The sequence below is a fragment of the Chlamydotis macqueenii genome, chromosome 5 (assembly GCF_036417535.1).
Source record: "Chlamydotis macqueenii isolate bChlMac1 chromosome 5, bChlMac1.mat, whole genome shotgun sequence".
Lineage (NCBI taxonomy): Eukaryota > Metazoa > Chordata > Aves > Otidiformes > Otididae > Chlamydotis > Chlamydotis macqueenii.
In genome coordinates this window covers 13,882,362-13,905,069 of record NC_141560.1, presented here as the reverse complement: position 1 = coordinate 13,905,069, position 22,708 = coordinate 13,882,362, and the positions used below count along the sequence as shown (strand labels likewise).

At 43.3% G+C, this 22,708-nt stretch overlaps 1 protein-coding gene across 4 annotated transcripts in view; it reads left to right on the top strand.

Moving 5' to 3' along the window:
• The window catches only part of EML1 (EMAP like 1), a 129,500-nt gene that overhangs the window by 24,703 nt on the left and 82,089 nt on the right, over positions 1-22,708 (top strand). For 2 of the 4 annotated variants that reach the window (XM_086748278.1, XM_086748277.1), the window contains exon 1: positions 21,673-21,920. The exons of 1 other annotated variant lie outside the window; for it this stretch is intronic. In XM_086748278.1, the coding sequence (XP_086604404.1) occupies positions 21,854-21,920 (67 nt within the window). In that variant the 5' untranslated portion in view covers positions 21,673-21,853. Of the gene's footprint in view, positions 1-21,672; positions 21,921-22,163; positions 22,175-22,708 lie in introns of those variants that run through there. One more of the 4 variants, XM_086748281.1, reaches the window with a different exon arrangement.

The following is a 22,708-nucleotide window of genomic DNA, read 5'->3' as shown; positions in this document are numbered from 1 at the left end:
TTGTGATTGGCAGGTGTAACGGTGGGAGGTGCTTGCTGTACACCACCAATGCCCTCAGCAGTCCTTGCTTCGCAGCGCTTGATCCCACAAAGCTGCCCAATGCTGGCAGTTGGCATCAGAGCAGCAAACGGTATTATCTGAATTATGCATGTATCAAACCTGGGCTCTGCAGGGCGAGAACAGGTTCAAAACCTCTTCTGACAGCCCCATCGCTGCACTGCATCGCATGTGACTCATTAACTGAGAGCAGCTGAGACAGCCCAGGTGGAAAGATGCTTTTGGAGCCGGCTGCTTTGTTCAGAGAAAGCTTTACAAAAATGTTACCCTTGCTCTTGTGGAATAGGCTCAGGCACACTGGATGGAGGAGATCCATTAAGGAGCCAACTCACTTCATCCTGGCACAAGCCAAGCATAGGGCTGTGTCTGGCATGCAGGAGCTATTGATAGACAGAAGTACAGTGAGATCTCTGAAGCTACCTGAAACTATGTGTCTGGGAGGTTAAATGCCAGGGTTTGTGGAAGAGCAGATATTTTTCCTTTCTAACAAAAATCTTTGAGAAGATCCTGGGTCACATAATGCCTGTAGTCTACAATAGATTGAATGAGGAATTCATCCTTATGGGTTCTTCTTTGTTCAAAACAAAGAGATAACATAGCTAGATGTGGATAAATGGTACCACTTTTAATCATACTCTTGGAGTTCACATTGCCTAGCATGTGCGGGAAGGGAATCCCCATGTGCCGGGCACCTGGGGGAGGTAGGGTGGTGGCTTTTGATGGGTTCCACGAAGCTGTGCAGGGAACAGTCACACTGAGTTGCCTCCTGCACATGTTCTGGTATTGACACTGAGCCGTGTATGTGCCCAGTACTTCCCTGGCTTTTACTGCACGCTGATCTTCTCCCCCTGGCCATGTCATCCTCAAGATATTTTTCCATTTCCTTTAATCGGATTAACCAGCTGCTCAGGCTCTCAGGACACTGACTCTGGGGGATGCACTTCAGACCTTGCTCTGTCTTACCTTCATATTTACCCCTTCAACAGCTGTGTGCTTGGAGCAAGAGGATTGTGTCTGGCTTGACTTGCTGGGCCAGTTATATTCCAGGGTTTTTTTTTGTGAGAGGAACCCATTTAGTCCCCTTGGACACGTTGTGCTGCATCTGTGTTTCCTCCAAAATGGGGCTCAAGGGTACCTTCCGTAGGGAGATGGCAGGCGTAGACCTGTACCATCTGCTTGGGACTGTTACCATCTTCAAAAACATTTTAAGAGATGCTTACTGGTAGAAAAGGTTTTTTTTTAACATCCCTCAGGGTGACATTGGGCACTGTGGGATGGTAGCAAGTCATCAAGTTGGTACCTCTGAAGAGGGCAAGCTGCTAGCACAGCTGAAGCTCCCACTTCTTAGCATGGAGATGGTGAGGCGTTAATTTGCTGCTAATTTGATGTAAATATGAAGTAAAATGAGTATGTGAAAATGACCACGAAGATTTCACATACTTGCATGGAGTCTGTTCTCTCACCCTGATGTTAAGATGACATATCTCCGGTGATGCAAGCCAACTTTTTCATTTGTGTCCACAGTCCATATATAGCACTAAATGTGTACGCAAGCCAATGAATAAATGTTTCCAGTATTCTGCCTGCAGTCTGGAAAAAAAGAACCCAGTAAACCTCTGAATAGCATCAAATATATCCAGACTAGCACATAAAAGGCTTTTCCTTAAATGCATGCACTTCAGGATTCTTAAAAGAGAACGAGCACTAATTGCCAATGAAATCAGCAGTCACTGTGCCAATCAGATGATCACCAAACAGCTAAGATAGTGTTTGCAGGACAAAGTCTGGGCTTTGCTGTACTCCACAGCACCTAGAAGCAGCTGCCATCATCACTTTTCTTACTGTTATTCTCCAAGATATTCCAGCTTTACTGCATCTAGTCTTGTGAAGCAGTAATTACTATGAATATGCATGTATCTTCCCTCATAAATTATTTCTGACATGTGTTTTAAGTAGGGCAACAAAGATATATGAACTAGACAGGCTGTAATTGTTTGTGTGGAGGTATTTTTTATGAAGTAACTTGGATTTGAATGTCAGGTATTTTTACTGTGGTATTCGCTACAGCACTGAAGTATTGATTTTAGTCCCCCTGAACACTAAATACCATTTTTAATATGAGTTTATTTGCATGGAGCTAATATCTGTGATGCTGTGTTGGTTGCTATACTGTTTCTACAACAAACATTAGCTGCAGAAGATGAGATAAGGTACCTGTACCCAGCTTCTACCCTGGTCTGAAGGCATGAGCTGAAAGCATGAACTGAGTTACATTCACTGCACTTGTTTTGCATAGCTTTTGCACAGTTTTGCATTTACTCTCTGGTTTTACATAGCCTTGTGCTTGCAGCACTGTGCTGCAGGTATATTTGCACATTAAAAAGGCTGGATAAATGGTGATATGGTCACCACCCATTTGCCTTGACGACTAATAATAAAGCTGGTCTATTTTTTAAAAAGAAAACTAGTATTAAGGTAACTAGCCTACTGAAATACAACTGTCTATATTCAGAATTTTCTTTTTGCCTAGAAATTACAATGTTCAGTATACTAGCTACTCATGGAAAAAACATATTTTTATAATTTCTTCGTCTAATAATCATTGATTATGATTGTTAGAAACAAATAGTGAGACAGAAATATTTTCATTTTGTAGTCTGAAAGGCCTTCTGGAAACACAGGCTTGTGTTGGAGCATTTCTCAGAATATTTCTTTAGATCCATCTGTCAAAGGACAATATTAAAACGAATGTTCTTTTATCTTTTTATATATTATGGGCCTAATTTGACAGCTTTTTCTTAAGCGCGTTTCCTGTTGTTTTCATTGCCTTTCTGAAACATAGATGATACCATGTGGAAACACTCCCTGGTACATTTATTGACTACTTTTGGCTGATGAAATTTTCCACATCGCAATTTCTAGGCTTCTGAGCATCGGTATTTAGATGTACCAACTCCTAAGTGTACTTATGCTGACATACTATCGGCACCGGCTCAGAAACATTTCCACCCCACTCCCATCTTCTATACTCAAGTCACACTGCCAAAATTCAACTTTCTTTCATGTTCTGATTAGGAGCTTACTCCATGTCTCTTTTTAGCACCCTTTGTTCATAGATGGATGTGGCAGTGTGTCATTACATTCTTAAAAAGTGCTCAGTCAGCTGGAGAGGGAAGGAAGCTGGAAAGCCATGCCCTGCAAAGCCTTGCCTCTCTACTGTGGCACAAGGGAGCATCATGACATCCTCCCTCCTGAATGGAGCCATACTGTCACCCTGAGCGCCGTCACCTCATTTGAACTCCTACATTATATAAAGTGAGGGAAGAGGTTTTAATTTATCCAAGAACATCCTCATGAGAGCAGTTCTAAGTCATTTCACTGATTATGAAATCTCAGCCATGAAACTCTCATTCAGGCAGAACTGTTGATGGGAAGATCCCTATTACAGCTAGAATACTTTTTCTCCTAATAACAATGAAAACCTCACTACATATTATTACATTTTGAATGAGGTCTTCTATGCAGTAGGGTTTTAATGATCTTACTGTTGCCAAGTTTTGCTTTCAAAATCCCAGTGGAACATTTTTACCAGGCCTATTAGGTAATGCACACAACTTTTGGGCACAAATTCACTATCTCCTATTCAATGTCCTCATGCTAGACCTTGCCAATGACACAGATGTTCTTTTTTTCCATAAATTCCACCAACCATGGTCTGGAAACCATAGTTTTTGTTGTTCTGTTCATCTCTGCTTTGTATATATTTGTATAGCTGGTCATTACTCTTTAACAAAAAACTTTCTGTCTAATTTAGTTTCTCTCTAAAATGAAATTTCTGACGCAAACAGAAGAAAGATCATTCTCTGCTGTGGGCCAGTTTTCTTCCTTTTGTAAGCATCAGGAACGTCTTTGGTATTTAAGATCAGAAATTTTGTATTGTCTCAACCAATGGAACATGTCAATTACACTGATTTTGCAGTACTTCCTTCTTATAGAAGAAAGGAAGTCTTATAGACTTACTTCTCATGGAATAGTTCACATTTTGTCAGGTCAGAAGTAGAAGTTTTAAAATTTATCAATCTTTCAAATTCTATTTTCCATAGGGCATTAACCACTTTGTATTTTCCAAAGATTTGAAGATCTCAGGGCCGTAATAAATAGGTTTGATTCCAAATCAGTTTCATGGAAGTTTTGCCCTAGAAAAGACTCTGGGCTGATCCTCCAATCCTCAGATAAATGATTGCCATAGAGCACCTCAGTTGGGATGGGAGCCTGAGGGAACATCAGGGCTGCTGTCAGTATTTAAGGCTCCCGCTGTGAATTCTCTGCTAAGGAATGGCCAGTTCATCATTTTTAGTGGATCCTTTGGTCATTTCTGCTCTATTGCCTTTCTTTCAGTATTGCTTAAGAAATAGTCCTGTACTAACTAGAAGATTAATGACATCACCTAATTGTTTTTGCTATCCTTAGAGATGATGGGCCAAATTAATCCCTGTTAGAGCTCCATTAATCTTTATGGATTTACACCCAAGATTAATTCATCCCCATGATCACTCACTGTGTGGTCTGTGGAAAAATCACTTAACTTTGCTTGTTGGTTTTCCATCCCAGCTGGAAAATGGGGGCAATAATTCTGAGTTCAGTGAAGACAAATGCTTCAAATATTCCTAGGATTGGTTAAAATGGAAGATTCTTTTAAATAAAATGTACATTTTATTTCTGAATGTTAATTTCAGAAAGCAGTTGTGTTTTCACTTCTTAGTGAAGCTTGCACAGAAACGTTTCCCTATGGGGCTGTGGATGTGCTTGGTATTTATACTGAGTAAAGTCTTGGCACTGTAGAGCTTGCTGGGAATTTATGTGCTGATTATCCCAGGCCCAGGGTGTCACACTTCAGGTTTTATAGAAGTCACACGCATGCACCTAGAGGCAGAATTTGGCCTTTCTCATTTCTGCTTCGTTTAGGCCAATTTCTACAGCTGTTCCCCAGTGAGAATCTCACTGAAGATAGCAGGAATTTTGCTTAAGTAAGGATTACAGGATTAATCCCTCTATCTCCACTCATGTTTATTTTGGCAGTCATTTAGATTGGAGATCTCCGGAGCTCCCTAGCCCAGGTTGTCTCCATTCTGCTCACAGATACGTATATAAACGTGCCTCTCATGGATTATTTACCAAATAATTTACCAAAAGGCTTCTATATTTGCAGAAAACTGTTCTGGTAATGCCATCAATTAGATAAAACTGAGATTTCACACTGATAATAGAAAAGAATCTGCTGATAAGGATTGCAACAATTTATTTTAGGTGGGACCCATGCTAGAGGTGAATAACAAGCAATTCATCAGTTAAATGACGAAAAGTACACTTGAGTTTTACAACCCATTCTCTTTTAATAACCCCAAGCACTATTACTCAACTAGAAAATATATATGTTGAAATCTGTTCTTCTCTATTTATGCATATTTAATGTGTTCAATTGCCTATATTAGCAAATACATGTATAATAAAGAAGTTAAAGGATCCGTTGTTTTGTCTTTTCTAGTAGGTAACTATACAATAAGATTTAATTATCTTTGCAAAAAAGAAGGTGCAGTGTGTTCAGTAAAGAAATAATTATAGCATTTTGACATTTATTTGCTACAGCTTCTTTGAGTGATTTACAAATTACTACGTAAGAGCTAGTATTTTTGAGCCATGCCTTTTATTTTACAGCCAGTATTAGTTATATCTTCTTAATTCTGGATATATAAAAAACTGTTTTACCTACTTAGTGAAATTCCAGTGGACATGCTAAATACACACTGAAATCGTTGTCAATTATTTATTTGAGTTGGCAAGGAAAAAATATTTTTAAAGTTTAATGAAGCCAGCAGTGATACACAGTTTCACGTTGCTGAGCAACAATACTGGTGGCCAGTATTTTTAAGGTAAAAGAAGAGAGTATAATCATGTTGATGCCTCAGGGCTTCGTTGTACCTCCCATAGTAAAACTCAGGGGAGCAGGATCAAAGGGCGCAGCGGACTGCTTCAGCTCACGGAATTTCTCATGAAGAAGCAGCAGCTTGCAGGTCAGAAGGGGAAGCTTGAGGACAGCCCCCAAACTCCACAGGTCCCAGAAACCCACAGGGAAGGAAGCTCTCACCTCCTTCAGGGCAGAAATGGTTGAAGAATTTGAGTAAATTGAAGGGGAGGCTTGAGAGGGATGTAGGAAAAAAATTGAACGCTACAGAGAGCAGTTAATCTGGCGCTTCTCAGAGTTCAAGGATAAAGACACATTAAGCAGAGTAAAAGGCAGAACATAAACCTGATTAAAAGAAAAGCTTTTCCACAATGCATAATCGATCTGGGGAACTAACTACGTCAGAGCGCTACTGAGGCCAAAAGCATAAAGGCTTTGGAGAATGACTAGTACCAATACAGGTCATGCAATGACCATTAGCTGCAGGAGGTAGAACTTTTTTTTCAAATGAGGAAAAAAAAAGTGTATGTGTATATCTATCTCTGTATAAATATCTACCTTCGTGCTTCCTTGGACTAAATAACTAAATAGCAAAACTGGGGAGAAAATTCTCCTGAGGATAAGCTACTTTATAAAGGCCTGTTGTGCGGCACACTGAAGTCCATCTGGTACTGGGCCAGCCAGAGCACAGGTCTGGGTTAGCCTGGCAGTTCTTGTTTGTGTGATGTTCTGCAGGGATGTCTCCTCCAAGGCTGGCTCTTGCCTTGGGCTACTTCCTTCGTATTTGGGCTAAATCCCAATTCAATGAGACCAGGGTCAGTGAGATGGGAGACTTCATACAGGGGGTCCCACAAGCCTCTCTGGCTTCACAAGTGGAAGGAGAAGCCTCTCCACTTGGAAGGGCCACGGAAGTTGCGTGCTGACTTGACTGAGTCTGTCCAAACATGTCCCGTATTGATAAACGCAGTCCCAGCTGCACAGTGGTCATGCAGGGAAAGGCGCGGGGCTGGAAGGAGTAGAGCAGAGCACTGCTGCTTCCTTCGCCACCAGCTTCTGTTTCCCCCTGATAATAGAGGGGCTGAAAATATGCAGCACTACGGCTCCTTATTTATTAATCGCATTCCTTAGTAAACACACTGGTGCAAAGGAGTACCAGATTATCATCCTTGATTTGTGTGTATTTTTGAAAAACGTACCCTGTGTCTACAGGGAATTATGTTTTTGAACGTTCCTTTTTCTGTACTCTCTGAGTCATATTCCCATCATTCCTCACAATATTTTCCCATTGCCATAGTGACCGCCTGTGAGGAAGTCAGAGCCGAGTAACTTCAGGTTTAGTAAAAAAACCCAGAATTACCTACCAGACTGGACCTCTGCTTGAGTTTGTCTTACATCGAGCAGGCAGTATGAACTAAATAGTGCTTTTTATTTTTTAGAGAATCACAGTTCCTTTCCAACACAGAGGTGATGTCACCTGTCTGATCTAAAAGTTCTCGCACCAAATCACCCCAGTTGGTCTGATGCTACATTTTCTGAGTAGGTCTGACTCTGTAAGTAGGCAGTGACTCCACACTTGAGTTCTCATACAGCAGCTAAGTGAATTGAATTGCAATAATAAAGTATGTGTTGCTCTCTTGCATTTGTGTGCCCCCCCTTCCCCCCCCCCCCCCCCCCGCTTCAGCTGAATTCCTCAAACTTAGAAAGAGTTTGGACCAAATCTGTGTTTCTGAACACCTTCCTCCCTCTGTTGGACACAGATCCAAATGTCACAGCTTTCTCAAATGTCACACTATTAGCCCTAAGCAGAATGGCAAACCTGAGTTTCATAAGTGTGAAGATATAATGTTAAACTTTGGGGTTTAGGTTCTGGAACATATAAAAGATTAACAGATTTGATGAATTTAAATGTGTATTTGAGATAATGGAAAAGTCAAATTTCTCTTGTAGAAACTACTTTTGTTAGCACTGTGAAGGGCAAGTCCAGAAAACAGATAGTCTAGCCTTCCAGGTTAATGATAATTTTCAATGCCTGTTCAATGCCACTCACAGGAGACCATGCTGCTAAGAAATAAATTATATTAGATTATCACTTTTTTATGAGGGAAAGGCGGACAGTTTGTACAGAATGCCTTTAGGTGTAGGCGTCTGAATGCACAGAGAAGAGGCATAAATGCCTTTCATCTCATACAAGGGAATAATATAAACACTCCCAAACATTCAATTCTGTCCCTAGCAGCAATTTGTGATATGAAGACAAATACAGGCTGAGCTCACTTCAAAATATTTTCAGATGTACTGATTACAGATGCTCAGGAGCACCAAGCCCAGGGAGAGCTCTCCTGTCCATAGGTGTACTTGTTTGCCTGCTGAACGGCAATTAGACACTTCGAAAGCAAATACTGCAGTCAGTGTGAACAGCCTTCATCAGCTTGTCCATATGAGCGTTGTAGAAGTGGATCCAAAAAAGGGAACAGAGTAGAAAAACGAAATCCCAGGCATCCCACGTATTGTTTTGGAAGCAAACAGTGAGGACGTCTCACTCCTAATGCCAGCTCAGGCTTTTGGCATTTCACTATGGAAACAGTGACAGTGATTTTTTGCCAAGTTTTGACTCTGTTTTGTACTCTCTCATAAGAGGGAAAGGGGCATTAGCTCATTTTATAACAAGCACTAGTGGAGTGGATTGTGTGTTGACCTGGCCTGACACACACCAGTGACTGTGAGAAGAAAGGCTGATTCCCCATCACTAGCCCCCAGAATAGTAGCACCATACACATGAGTGCTCAGAAAAGTGACTTGAATTTTTTGTATATCAACTTTATTTTTTGGTATGATATTAACTAAACTGTTTTCTTCATCAGCTGCTCTTGGGGGTGGTAGGAATATATTGCCAGTGACTTAAATGGGGCCAAGATTTGATCTCCTCAGAACAGAAAAATGGAGCAATGTCCTAATTTATTTTACTCCAGCTTGATAGCAACTGAGAGAGATTTTGTAAATAAAGTGGGATCATTTGAGGCACTTCAGCCAACTACCTGTGAACTACATAAGAGAATAACAACAGCAGAACACCTATGGAAGTGGGTCTGCAGCTACTGGTCCCCAGAAAGCTCAGTGGGCTGGATGGTAACTCATTGAGGTGGAACTCAGGAAATCTAGGCTGGAAAACACCTTGAGAGTCCATCTAGTCTACCTGACCCAAGGCAGGACCAGCTATATCACATTGAACAGGACATATATTTGTCTAAAATGATCTTAGAGATGCTCCAGGGATGCTCTGTAACTTCCTCAGGCAATTTATCCCAGTGCATTGCTGCCCTTGCAGTTAGAAAATTTTTTTTTATTCTAATGTCTAACCTGAACAAGCATCTTTCTGGATACAATCTAAACTGGACTTAATGCTCCAACTGAGGCGTTATCAATGCTGAATAGGGTGAAAGGATTTCTTGATACATTTTCAAGACTGTTTATTCATTGCAGTATGCTGCTTGCCTTTTCCCCTCTGCATAACATAGCTGACTCAATGTTTGGTTTGTGGTCTGCCCTTGGTCGAGCTATTTCCTAACCAGTTATTACCCACCTTCCAGCAGATAATTCCTGTCTAAATGTAGTCCCTTGTACTGGTTGGTTCTTAGTACATTTTATCTTGCTTTTACAGATAGTTCCTTCAAGCTGCCAAGATCTTTTTTTTTTTAATTTTAACCTGCCTATTGACCAGCATACTTGCAGAGCTCCCAAGCTGTGACCTGCACATTTACTAAGTACGTCTTTTGCTCCCTTTTTCAGTCACTAATGAAAATGTGGACTGTAATGAGACTAAGGACTGTGCAGAATCATATTTCATACATCCTTGCATTTTGTGTCACTTTTTAGGTATCATTACCTGAACAGTCTTACACCTGTTAGAACTGGTGTAGCAGGGTCAGCAAGGCTGCGTTTCCTTATTTGCTTATAAGAGTCTTATGTGTGTGCAAAAAGCCTTACTGAAGGTAGGTTATATGACACCAGCTGCCTTTCCTCTCTCCACAGCACAATACAGTCATAGAAAGAACTAGACTGGTTTGACAGCCTTTACTCTTACAACTAAAGCTGAATGCTACCCACCTCCCCTTTATCTTCTAGGCACTTATGAATAGTTTGTTGAAAAAAAAATCCTAGATTTTGGAGTGGGAATTGAATTTAACCAGACTAATTGATGACCTCCTAGCTCCCTCTTTTTTTCCTCATTTTAAAGACAGGCACTATGCTTTCCTATTTCTGATCCCCTGACACTCTGTACACCTAGTCACTCGAAGACAGTAACTACTCATCCTGGGATCAGGCTGCCCTTGAGCATCATAGGATGAAGTTAACAAGTCTAGCTAATTTGAAAAAAATTATCTGAATACAGTGCAGCCATGAGATGAATCAAATTGCAGAACTAATTGATCCTAGTAACAATCATCTATTTGCTATGTTAATTTTCAGCTGGATCAGTTCCCATCCAGATTCCTGCATGACCTTACCAATCGCTGTGGCAGCGGGATGCAGGGGGGCAGCGAGGAGGTGGGAAGGGAGTGGAGCAGGGAAGGTGTAACTACATTTTTCAGGAACAGCACTAGCTTAACATGTTTGTTGAAATGCAGCTTTAATGAAGACAGATACAAAAAACGTCATAAATCACTTGTACCTTCCCCGTGTCATCTATTGATAGTTGTCTTGCACCTCTGAGTAATGGACCAGCATTCTCCCGGCCTTCCCCATATGCATTTGTAGAATGACATCTTGTTACCTCACTATCCCTCCTGGTATCTTATTGTGTGCTTTTACCCTTCTGATTTTGCCTCAGCCTACTTTTGCTGTTCACCTATACTTAGGTCCTGCATAGTTCAATCCCTTCCCATCTACTTTCTTCTGGTCAGTTCAGAAAGGGGCTTGTGATGCAGCCAGGGACTTCATTACTACATTTCCTCTCCTTCCTCTACACTGGAATAACTTGAGTTTCTGAGCTCCAAGGAAAAACATGCAGGGATGGAAAAACCCTGGGTTTCAGTCTTCATATGCCATATTTCCTAATTTCACATGGAAGAAAACAGTGAATAACTGACAGAGCAAACACTCTTCATCAGACAAATGGAAGAAGTACAAAATACTAAATCATATCAAGACTGTCCTCTAATTGCATTGCTTGAATACGATGCAACTCCAAGCAGGACATAGCCCATGGAGGAGAGGAGCAAGAGAGAAAAGGACATTTTTTTTTTCTGCAGTCCTCCAGCAGTTCTGATCTGCTCAGCAGAGCTAAATGTAAACAGATATTTTTGCTCTGCTTCAGGTCTCTAATTGCATAATTTTCCACATGTTCACAGGTATGACAGCTGAAAATCATGGGCCATATGTATTCTTTTCCAGCACAAAGTATTATTTACTCCTGATTCTTGGATGGTCACTAAATGACATTTAAAAGAGTGAAGTTGGCAAAATGTCCTTTTACACAGGTTTTCTTTAAAATGTCTTACTGATAAGAAATGAATGCCATAACTTCTTTCAAATGCATTTCTCTCTTAATTGGTCATATGACACCAAATTGCATCAATATTGCTAAGCTTTTTTTCCCTGATGAAATGATTGCTGAATAAGAAAATAGCTGCTGATGTCTTGAAATAAAAAACATCATGGGGGAATGGGGTGATATTATAGATGTGTAAATATGAAAAATCTAGATCTAGATCTTTGACTTCACCAAAAAAAAAATGCACAGCTGAATGAAGTCTCTGATGAGCATTAAGCAGCTAGCTAGTTTACTCATAATTATTTCTGTATATAGCAACATAAAGCTATATAACACTTTTTCTAACAAATAAAAAGTAATGAGATCAAGAGTTCAGCTGAAGCTTTGCAAGGTTACAGCAGATGAAGATGAAGACTTGGCTCTTGGCCTATTCTACTCATCCCTTAGTTGAGGGGGACTCATTCACCTTCATGTGGGAATATTTGTCTGAAGGGATGGTTTGGAGAAAAGATGCAAAATTCTTCACTGCAAGATTTCTCAGACATCTGTAAAATATATCACAAGCTGGTTATAACCAAAACATTCATTAAACAGCTACTGATATGTAAAAGCTGTTTAAGAGGAAGAATGGGAAGGAAAAGGTAGCAAGTCCTGGCACAACAGGGCTGCAGGCTGAGGCGTAGAGCAAGATCCCAGCTTGGCCTGCATGGTGGTCACACAGCGTCCCTTGACAACCTCCAGTCCTTCATCAGCCAGTGCACACTGCAGGGGTTTTGTGTTCTTAATTCTTTCGTTCATGGCTACATCTGCTTGTATAATTTACAGCACACAATACATATTTTTCTTTTGAGATTAATTCTGTTCTTTATTCCAGCACTTATTCTGTTGGAAAGTGGTGGGACAAGGAGGGGTTGCTGGGCATCAAAAAGTTGAAAAGAACTTGTCTTCTTGCCCTTTTCGTCTTGAGTTATGACTGCGCTAATGCCAAAATCCTTTTTGTTTCCCTCCTTCCCCTTATCTGTAGCTCTGTTTCTCTCCGGCTTCTTTGAAAGCTTGAGAGAGAAATGTCAGGTGGTGAAATACTTAAGAATTAAAGGGCTGCATCAGGAAGAGTTTTTAAAATTAGGTGACTTGGTATCCGAAACAAATGCACGATTGTTCTTCATGCTTGGGTGGCTGGCAGCCAGGCGGCAGGGCCTGGGCTATTTCTCAGGGCCTCATTCAGAGACTGTCATTATTGCCCCTATTACTTTTTCCTCTATCCAGGATTCTCTTGAATGCCACCACCAAAGCGAAGAATGCCACGCATGGCTTCCCCTGAGGAGGATTAGTAATCCTACACCTTGCGCTGGCTGGCAGAGGTATTTTAAGAACAACCAGCACTCTTTCCCCAAAAGCCAAATATTTCATTATTGTATGGACCTGATCCTGCAATTTAAACCCTGACGTCTATTCATGTTCCCGGGCAATTCAGTGAAGGCTTCTTTGATTCAACCACTTATTTTGTCGCATTTTATTTCTTAAGTTTTATATATCAAAAGAAGATGAAATTTATCTAAATTTCTGGATAGACTTGTTGTGAATCTATAGAAAGAAATTACTTTGAAAAGACACATGTAACATAAAATTGCTTTGATCACATTGTGGGCCTTGGGTGATTGCATAGACCAGAACAAAAACGCTTCTTCCAAGCCAAATTCTGTTCCAAAGTAAATAAAACTGTTTAATTCGAAACAAAACTATAGTTACCCACAAAAATAAAAGCTACAGTCCATGCTGGAAATTAGTGTAAAGTAATGTTGAAAACTGTAGGAAAGAATTGTTCCCTATTGCTTTTTTTCTCAAGCCAGCCAAGTTTAGATTAGCTGATGATTTAACTGTTTTCTTCCATTCCCAGGTTGTGTCTTGGGATCTTGTACTGGGAAAGCAGAAATGGGCTGAGGCAGCAAAAGCACTGGAGGGATGTAAGGTCTCGATGTAGGTGGTCTTGGGCTCTGGCAGATATCAAAGGAATCTGTGAGCGTAGTGGGCTGAATTTCCTGCATATCCCTCATAGGTCATACTGCCTTCCACCCTCTCGCTCCTCCACTCGCTCAGGAAAAGCTCATGGAAATTCAATGAGTTTGAACCAGTGGACTTTCTATTGTCCCTGCAGAAATAACCCACACGGTATGAACAGATTATTGTCTTCTTTCTTCCCCTACCTTTTTTGGTAGAATTAATACTGTATTTGATGAAAGATACAGGAGATGGATAAGCAAAACATTCAGCTGGGTTAGTTGAGGCAGTAAATGGCATATGTGATGGCAGGAGTTAAGATTACAGATTAGCTCTCTGCAACTACTTTATATTACTTATTTAGTAGCGGAAATTAGCTTTTCCAATAAACCTCTAACTAAAAGCAAGCATAACATATGAAATCACTAAAAGAAATGCAGTATTTTTTCCAATTACCTCTCAAGACACTTGCCATAGTTCATTTTCCATATCTGGGCAAATTTCCAGTTACATAAATTACCAATTTTAGCTTGTATTCTAAATGTAGGAAGTGTCATAAATGAGATGGGCTTGCCCCTTCTAACATGAATATATTGAACAGATGTGGTGCTTCATCTTACACATACATTTTTATGTGTGCTTTATTATTTACATGCTCTGACAGTAAATTTTCCTAGTATGCATCGGTTCCCATGAGATGCCCTTAATTGTGCTGGATCCTGAAAACAGTGAAACAGTGGCACGGGAAGGTGGAAAATTATGAATACCAGGTCTGATAAGGCAGAAGATTAAACCACCATCCTGCTGACCCGGGAATGTAAGAAACAGTGCTGAGATAGCTCCCTCTGTTCACAGGTGCTGTGGGTACTTTTTTGGAGAGGACAGAGACTTCTCTCTCACAGTGTAGCTGACATATATCCTGGACATATATCCTGTTTTCTGCTTCTGGGTTTTACACGTTCTGGTAAATTGCTACAGTCAAATTAAAATTCGCAATCTAAAAGTCTAATAGAATGACTATTTTAGTATCATTTGTTCAAAAAATGGCAATTTTTGTGTACACCTTAAATAATCAATTTGCTATGCTGATATTTAAGTACCATTTAAAAAAAAATCTACATTATAGTTTACTTCAGTCTTTTTCTTGTGGAATATAATTCAGAATGCATAGATTCACATTGTTGTGGCTTTGTATAAACCAGATATTAAATTCTAACAAAATGTGACCTAAATATATGCATAAAATAGACCTCTAAAATATTTATTGTCATAGTAACATCTTTATAATCATAACACAAAAAATTTTTAAAAAATCAGTAATCTCAGCCATGTGCAGGAGGAGTGTTGATGTAGCACTAGCCGCACAACGGCATCCCTTTTTCATACTCGCTGAAAGCATTTGTCAATCCCTATGTGCCTGGGGTCCCCGAGGTTTCAGTGGGTGCAGGAAAGCTCCTTCCACTGTCAGGGAATTCCCCGTGGGGAGTGATACAGACCTGGAGGGATGGTCCTCCTGTGCCCTGAATGGCGCACTGGTGAACCTGTGTCAAAGCTATTGTACGGTAAACCAGAGAAGCAACTCTACCAGGAGGTAGGATTCGAGCCCCTGAACATGCAGATCTCAAAGGGCTCTGTTACTGGAAGTTTTCAGCTTCCATTTAGGACTGAAGCCACCAAAAATAGAGTTGCAGAGCTGTGTGAGAAGTGTAAACTTTTAAGGAGTAATTTTGAAGAGTGGACGGATCATTTCTTCCTGCCATGCCATCCATCATTGCGCCTCTTCACATCAATCTCTCAGAGTTTTAATATCTCAGAAACGCTGTTCCCATCAGCACAGATTGCACAGAAGGTGGAAAAGGAGTAGCGTTCCTCTGTATCTGTGCTGTATTTTGCTTCTCATCAGTTTAGTATCATAATGTTCTGTGGATGTAACAAGTCTGCAGTTAGGCAATTACACACCATTGATATGCATTGAGCCCAACTTGTTAAAGGAGCTTAGAAAAATAAGGGTATTTCTACAGCAGGCACTACGCTTGAAAGCATTTCATAATAAACCATGTCAGTAACAGCTTCAGTGTTTGTAGGCAGGATAACCTAATAGCTACTGTATTCAACTGGTAGTTATTCTGGTTTGATTCTGTCACTGACTTCCCGGTGTGACTTTGGCTGTGTCATGTTTTCCCTCTCATTTTCCAAATAAGTAAAATAAAGACAACATTTAGTTCAAAAAGGTGGTGCAAGTCTGAAAGCACCACTGTTCGCTGAGCAGCCTTCCATCTCTGAAAGGGAAGAGTCATAGATGTACAAAGCATTATTCTTTTCATCTTCAAAGCCTTCTCTTTGTATTTACAAATTAATCAATCTGCAAAGCAATATTTTTTTTTTCCTGGGCAGTATGATTAAGAATATTCTTATTAATTATAGGGCAAATTCCACAGTTCCAATATATGTCATTTGAAAGAACATGATGTATACAGGCGTACTGCATCATATTTTCATTTGGATTGTAAAACATGCATACCTTTGATGGTTTCAGCCCACATTTGTTATACTGTATTTTTAATGTGCTCAGACTGTGCCGGCATAATGGCAATCCTCCCCTCATACCCCATCTTTCCCACATGCATGAAGCATGCTTTGTAGTGACATTCATGAAGACCCCTGCTGTGGTTGAAATGCTGGAGTCCTGCTATTTAGAATGAACGATTATTCCAGCAGTTGAAGTGTTTTCACAAAGGAGACTTGGCGGCAAGGCACTTCTTCCTTTCCTACCCCACAGTAGGAGAGGAAATCCTTATTTGAGCCTATGATAGGACCCTGACAGAGAACCCCACTCTAATACCTGGAGATAGTCTAGTGGTGAGGAAAAGCCACTTCTGAAGAATAAAGACAATTTATTCACTGCATGAAATTATCTTTAAAAACCAAAACAATCTCTGCTGCTGCTCGCTGAAGAGAAAAGGCAAAAAAAAATTCTGTCTAAATCAGGATTTCAGCTGACTTTAGGCAGCTAAATTCAAACCTTAACCCCAGAGCCCCCCTCTGCTAAATGCCAATCATCCTGCAAGTGCCTACAACCCAGGTGCTGGTTCTTCCTTTCTCAGGGCTCCCATGGAGCCCCAGCTGCTGCTGCTGCTCCTGGCCATCGCGGCTGTCCAGCGCTGGCTCCCCAGTTTCTGCCAAAGCACTGCGTCTTCTGACGCTGAGGCAGAGCACCGTGCCAGTGGAACGAGGTCTGTGCTCCAACACCAGCTTTCAGAGCACCTAACTCCCAGTGCCAGTGACGAACAGCTGAAAGAGGTGCCCATTTCTTCTGGTTTAAATTACTGATTGATTATTCTGGGAGAAGCACACACGTTGTACCTTGTGTTTCGAGTTGTAGTCTGGAGCCAGGCACCAAATATTGCAGTGCTTCAGCTTTTTAATGGATGAAACCTCTGACTCACAGAGGAAAAGCAAAACTTGAACAAACACACAACTTAAAACCTTCCAGGCTCGAGCAAAGACTGACTGCTGCACGAAGAAAGACTGTAAATGGTGAAATGGACTCTTACATCTTAAATGGAAACCCAGTGAGCTACAAAACTGAGCCCAGCTCCCTTTGATCATGCTGCAGTAATCGTGACCTATCAAATGATTGCTAAAGACCTTGAGGGGCACTTCAAAAGTTAGTCACGGTAAAAAGAGTGCTATAATTATATCCACTGATAAATTTTAGTGAAACAAGCACATTTGCTGATGCTGATAGATGCTTTGCCTGATGAAGATTTCTCTAGTTACAAAATATGTTCACTGTGTGCAGCGGCTGCCCAAGCTTTCCCAATGTATTCAGCAGAGACACATTGCACTGAGGTGAAAGAAGAACCTTCACCTCCTGAAACCTCTGCAAAGAAGGGCCCACTACACCCGATGCCACTAGCAGCTCTGCACAGCAGGCCTTGCCACTGACTTCCAAATCCCAGCATCCTGCCCTTACCAAGTGCCATCATCTCATTCCCGGAACACTGAAGGCAATGGCAGTGGCATTCAGCACAGATCCAGGTGTCAGGTACGAAGAAGGGTAGACTGTCCAAGCTATCACCAAATGGTGAAAACAGCCTGACGCTGTCAAATGACAGAGCCACAGAAATGACCCCGAAGGGAAAGTCCCTCTTCACAAGTCTTTCTCTACCAGCCAGGCAAAATGTGCTTGTATTGGGCTTTTTCTCTCAACATTATTGCTAAATGTAAACAGTAGAGGGGTAAGATTTATATAATCGGTGTCTGCTATTTTAGTGGGTTTTAAGAGGATTCTGGAACTCAGATTTCTTTGTTTCATATTGACACAGTGACTGCGACAGCTCACTCTTGAGAGTATCGCTAGCTATAAAATCATAATGCCATATAACTCTACACTATTGAGAGTTATGAACTAAAATACTTCTGATGTGAACCTGCTGCAGAGTATTTTTTTTGGTGTTTATTAGTAATGTAAAAGAAATAGAAATAAAAAAGGAACAGGAACATATAAAACATCAAAATTATTTGACTAAAGCCTATTAACAGGGAGTGAAAGCCAGGCCTCTTTGTGCTAAAATTGGAGTATTAACTCCTGAAAATTCAGCTAGGGATGGGTAAAACCTTTTTTGTTCTCACTTAGCAAAGAGTCATTTGTATTACACTACTCAATTCAAATGAAACTTAAATCACTAGTTACAAAATACAGCCTTCAACAATGTAAGATCATACAGAGTTTTGACACTGCCACCAACCAGCGTGCACAAACACACAGCAACAACTCCCCCCCGACACATCAGTCCCACTGTATTACTCAGGACACCACATTCCCATCTCTCTAATTTTCCATTTTCCGATGCACTAGCTTTGATGTGTACAAATGATTAAAGCTATAGTTTACTGAAAAACGGACAATAAAAAGAAGTGTTTTCTTTGTTTCGCCGTACCAGCAGAATTCCCAGAGACACATCAGTGCGTCCCTCTGATCCATTGTCCCATTGTTCCCACAGCCAGACAGAATTTCTTTTTCATTTTGTGCCTTGTGGTGACGTTTAGTGTAATAAGATTGTAACAGGTCTCGAAATCATGGCAATTAAATTATGAAACTGTTTTCCTTTCCCTTGCCCTCAGAATATAATGGCATCATAACAGCGCCTAGGGACTGGAGCTGAGATAATTTTCTGTCAGATCACTGAGCTGATTTGCAGCGCGCTCAGCTGATAGGCTTCACTGACACCTTCACAACCTAATTTTGGCGGGTATTCTATTGCAAGGTTTTAGACGTTGCATCTTCCTTTAACGATGCCGTATTCAGAACAGGTTTAGATTTGAGTTTCTAAGTGACTTTTAATTTCCACTCACTGAAACGGAGCTGCATTGCCCCTTTATGTCCTTTCTTTTACTTTGGCAGATATCATAAAAGTTATCGGGCATGTACTTCTCTTGTCTTTGTAGCACTCTCATTGACAACACGTTTTTTACTACAGACATAATACTTCTACATAGCATAGATTTCACAGATTTATTTGCCAAAACCTGCACATCTGAAGAAGGTATAGGTTAAGCTAACATTGACATCTTATGGCAAGCATTCTACTTCTGCTGAAACTGTCTCTAGCTGCTGGAAAACTGGCGTATCAAAACACTTCACAACCTCAAAAAGAATAACCTAATCACAGCAATATTTTTTTAAAATGAAGGAAATTCTTATTTAAAATTTGTATTAAATATGAGCTTCATTTTTCTGTTATTGTAACTCGTCTGCCAAAAATCCCAAGCATACATGTGTTTCTGCATGTACAATTTTTTAGAACAATATGGCATCTTTGAAAAGTTTTATGTCTTATGAATGAAAAGGCCATGAGGAAACCTAAGGGCTCCTTGTTAATTTTAAAGATGAGAAAGAATCATTTAAAACATTAACAAAATCTATTGGTTTTAGTATTTTTGAAATAATTTTCTCTTCCATGCTTTTTTTGGTTTTTTTTTTTTTTTATATAATTAAACTACTACAAATTTCTATTCTAGCTCACAGCTAGAAAATGCAGTTGTTTTTGTCAGAGACAAGTTAAGCACTATCAGGCTGGGTAAGTACTTGTGCTGGAGATGACTTCAGCTCTACCAGTATTGGCACTGGGAATTCAGGAGGGAGCACTTTTCATTCCACTTTAATATGGAACTGATATCTCTGCCTAATTTTATAGCATATTTTTGTGCTAGCTCTATGATGGTTTAGAGGTTGGTGAAAAGATTCGTATGCACTGAACCCATGCCTGTAAACAGATCCACATGATGGAACTGCCCTGCAAAAAGCTCCTGAAAGGCCTGAAACCTGCAGACACGCTTTGTTAAGCACTTTGGCATTTTTCAAGAGGAAAGGTGCTGTAGATATGCAATGCACTATCTTTCTTGTGTCCCTTGAGGAGCTTGAAAGAAAAACACTTTTCAGTCACTGGACACTTCAACATGCTGAACATGGGCCAGCAGTGTGCCCAGGTGGCCAAGAAGGCCAACAGCATCCTGGCTTGTATCAGGAAGAGTGTGGCCAGCAGGAGCAGGGAAATGATTTTGCCCCTGTACTCGCACTGGTGAGGCCACACCTCGAATACTGTGTTCCGTTTGGGGCCCCTCAGTACAAGAAGAACGTTGAGGTGCTGGAGTGTGTCCAGAGAAGGGCAACGAAGCTGGTGAAGGGTCTGGAGCACCAGTCTTATGAGGAGCAGCTGAAGGGAGTGGGATTGTTTAGTCTGGAGAAGAGGAGGCTGAGGGGAGACCTCATTGCTCTCTACAGCTACCTGAAAGGAGGTTGTAGGGAGGTGAGTGTTGGTCTCTTCTCCTAAATAACTAGTGATAGGATGAGAGGAAATGGCCTCACGTTGTGGCAGGGGAGGTTTCAACTGGATATTAGGAAACATTTCTCTGATGAAAGCGTGGTCAGACACTGGAACAGGCTGCCCAAGAAAGTGGTGGAGTCACCATCCCTGGAGGTGTTAAAAAAATGTGTAGATGTGGCACTTCAGGACGTGGTTTGGTAGGCATAGTGGTGTTAGGTTGATGGTTGGACTTGATCTTGGAGGTCTCTTCCAGCCTTAAAGACTCTATGATCCCTAGCACAGAAACAGAAGCCTGTAAGGCATAAAATAATTTTACAATATTACTAGCCACCAGTTTTGTGCCACTACCCTCATCTCCACATGAATGGATGTTATAAACACGCCTAGATTATTAGATACTAAAAACATTATTTTGGTATCCTGTATTCAAAAAGCGCCTAATATTCTTCAAACTAAATAGTTAAAACTGTATGAAATAGCACAACAAATTACAGTAGGTAGCTTTTTTTTTTTTTTGGTCATTGTAAGAGAGAGCATCAGTCACAACATGGTCTCTACCGCTCTGTCCCGCGCCGGCAGCCAGCCCAACAGCGGGCAGAAGGCGCCCTCCGCGCACTCCGCTGCTCGGTGGAAGGGGAAGGAGCCGGTTCAGACACCGGAGCAGGGAGCCAAGCTCTGCGGGCAGGAGGGGTGCTGAGGCTACACCCAGCTGACGGGCTGCCGCAGCCGCAAAAATTTCGGCCTGAATTCCGGGATTTCCCCGTTTGTAACTCTCTGCGGGGCCGTGCCTCGGGCTCACTCCTCCGGGGCACCCGGCGGGCCCTTCCCCGCGCAGGGAGCGGAGGGGACTCTCCCCGGCTTCGCGGACCGCGTTCCGCCGGGCCCAGGGGCAGGCGGGCCCGTCGCCGCGGCCCGGCGAACCGCGGCTCGCCCCGCTCTCAAGCCAGAGCCAGGTTTCGGCGGCGCGGGGGAGGCCTGGCCGGGCGCGAAGGCTCGGCGACGGCCGCTGAGGAGCAATGGCCGCGCCGGCCCCGCGCCTGCCGACAGAAGCAGCTCCACGCTCGCCTCCCGCCTGTCCCCGCTGGAGCCTGCGGTGCCCTGGGCCTCACCCCCGTGCCCTGCCGGCCCTCCTCCCCGCGGCTCCCTTCCCGCGAGATCCTGCCGGCCGTGCGCTGACACAGCCCCTCCGCCCGCGAACCGAGCGAGGCGCAGGCTACACCGCCTGCCGCCGAACCCGGGAGCAGCCCCCTTATCCCCCCACCCCGTCCCTCCCCGCCGCCGCGCCGTGACGGCCCCGCCCCGCCCCGCCCCGCGGGTCTCCCCCCTCGCCTCAGCGGCGGAGCGGAGCGGCCGCCGCCCCAGCCGCGGCGGAGTGAATGGGTTGCCATGGCAACTGAGTGAGGCAGGCAGCAGGCCGCCGCGGCCCCAGCCGCCTCCGCTCCTCAGCGTGTGGGCGAGGAGGCAGCGGGCGGCCGCCGGGACAGCCGAGGAGAGGCCGGGAGCGGCAGCGGCAGGATGGAGGACGGCTTCTCTAGCTACAGCAGCCTCTACGACACCTCCTCGCTGCTCCAGTTCTGCAACGGTAAGGGCGGGAGGCGGCCGCCCCCGGGGGAGCGGCGGGGTCCCGGCGCCCCGGCGGGGCGGAGACGGAGGCCGGCGCGGGGAGCGCAGCGCCGGGAGCGGGCCTGCCTGGGGCTGCCGGCGGCGTCTCCGCCGCCCAGGGCCGCCCGGCTCCCCAGCGTAACTCGGGGAGAGGAGGAGGAGGAGGGAGGAAAATTCACCCCCCTCAGCCTCCCCCGTTATACAGCGGGAAGCCCGCCAGCCCTCGGCGCCGGGGTGAGTCCGTGAGGAACTTCTGCGCCTCCCTCACGGGAACGTCGGCAGATGCGGTGCCTCCGTGTGCGCCTGTCTGTGTCTGTGCTGTGTGTGCGTGTCTGCCTCGGAGGCGGGCCCGGCAGCCCAAGCCATCGCCGGCCGCTGCGCGTCCCCGCTGCGCCTATGCCAGCGCACACAGCTATATGTATATATATGTGTGTGTGTGTCTGTAGGGCTGCGCTGTGCGCGCACGCCTCTGCCCCTGAGGCGCGCAATGGCGCGCAGCAGCGCGGTGCGGCGCGGTGTGTGCGGGGCAGCGCAGGTGTCCTTCCGCTCCCCTGCCGGCCCCGGGGCTCCCCGCGCCCGCGAAGGACAGTTTTTGGGTGTCGGGTGCCTGCGGGGAGTTAAGGCAGTTGTCCTGCAGTTGCTGGTTTTTCTTTCTGTTGTTTTCTAAGGTAGGGGTTAGCGGGGTGGCGGTGTCACCTGGGTGGCGGCATCACAGCTGCAGTGACAGGTCGTGAAAAAGGAGGAAGGAGGTGAGGAATTGGAGGCATC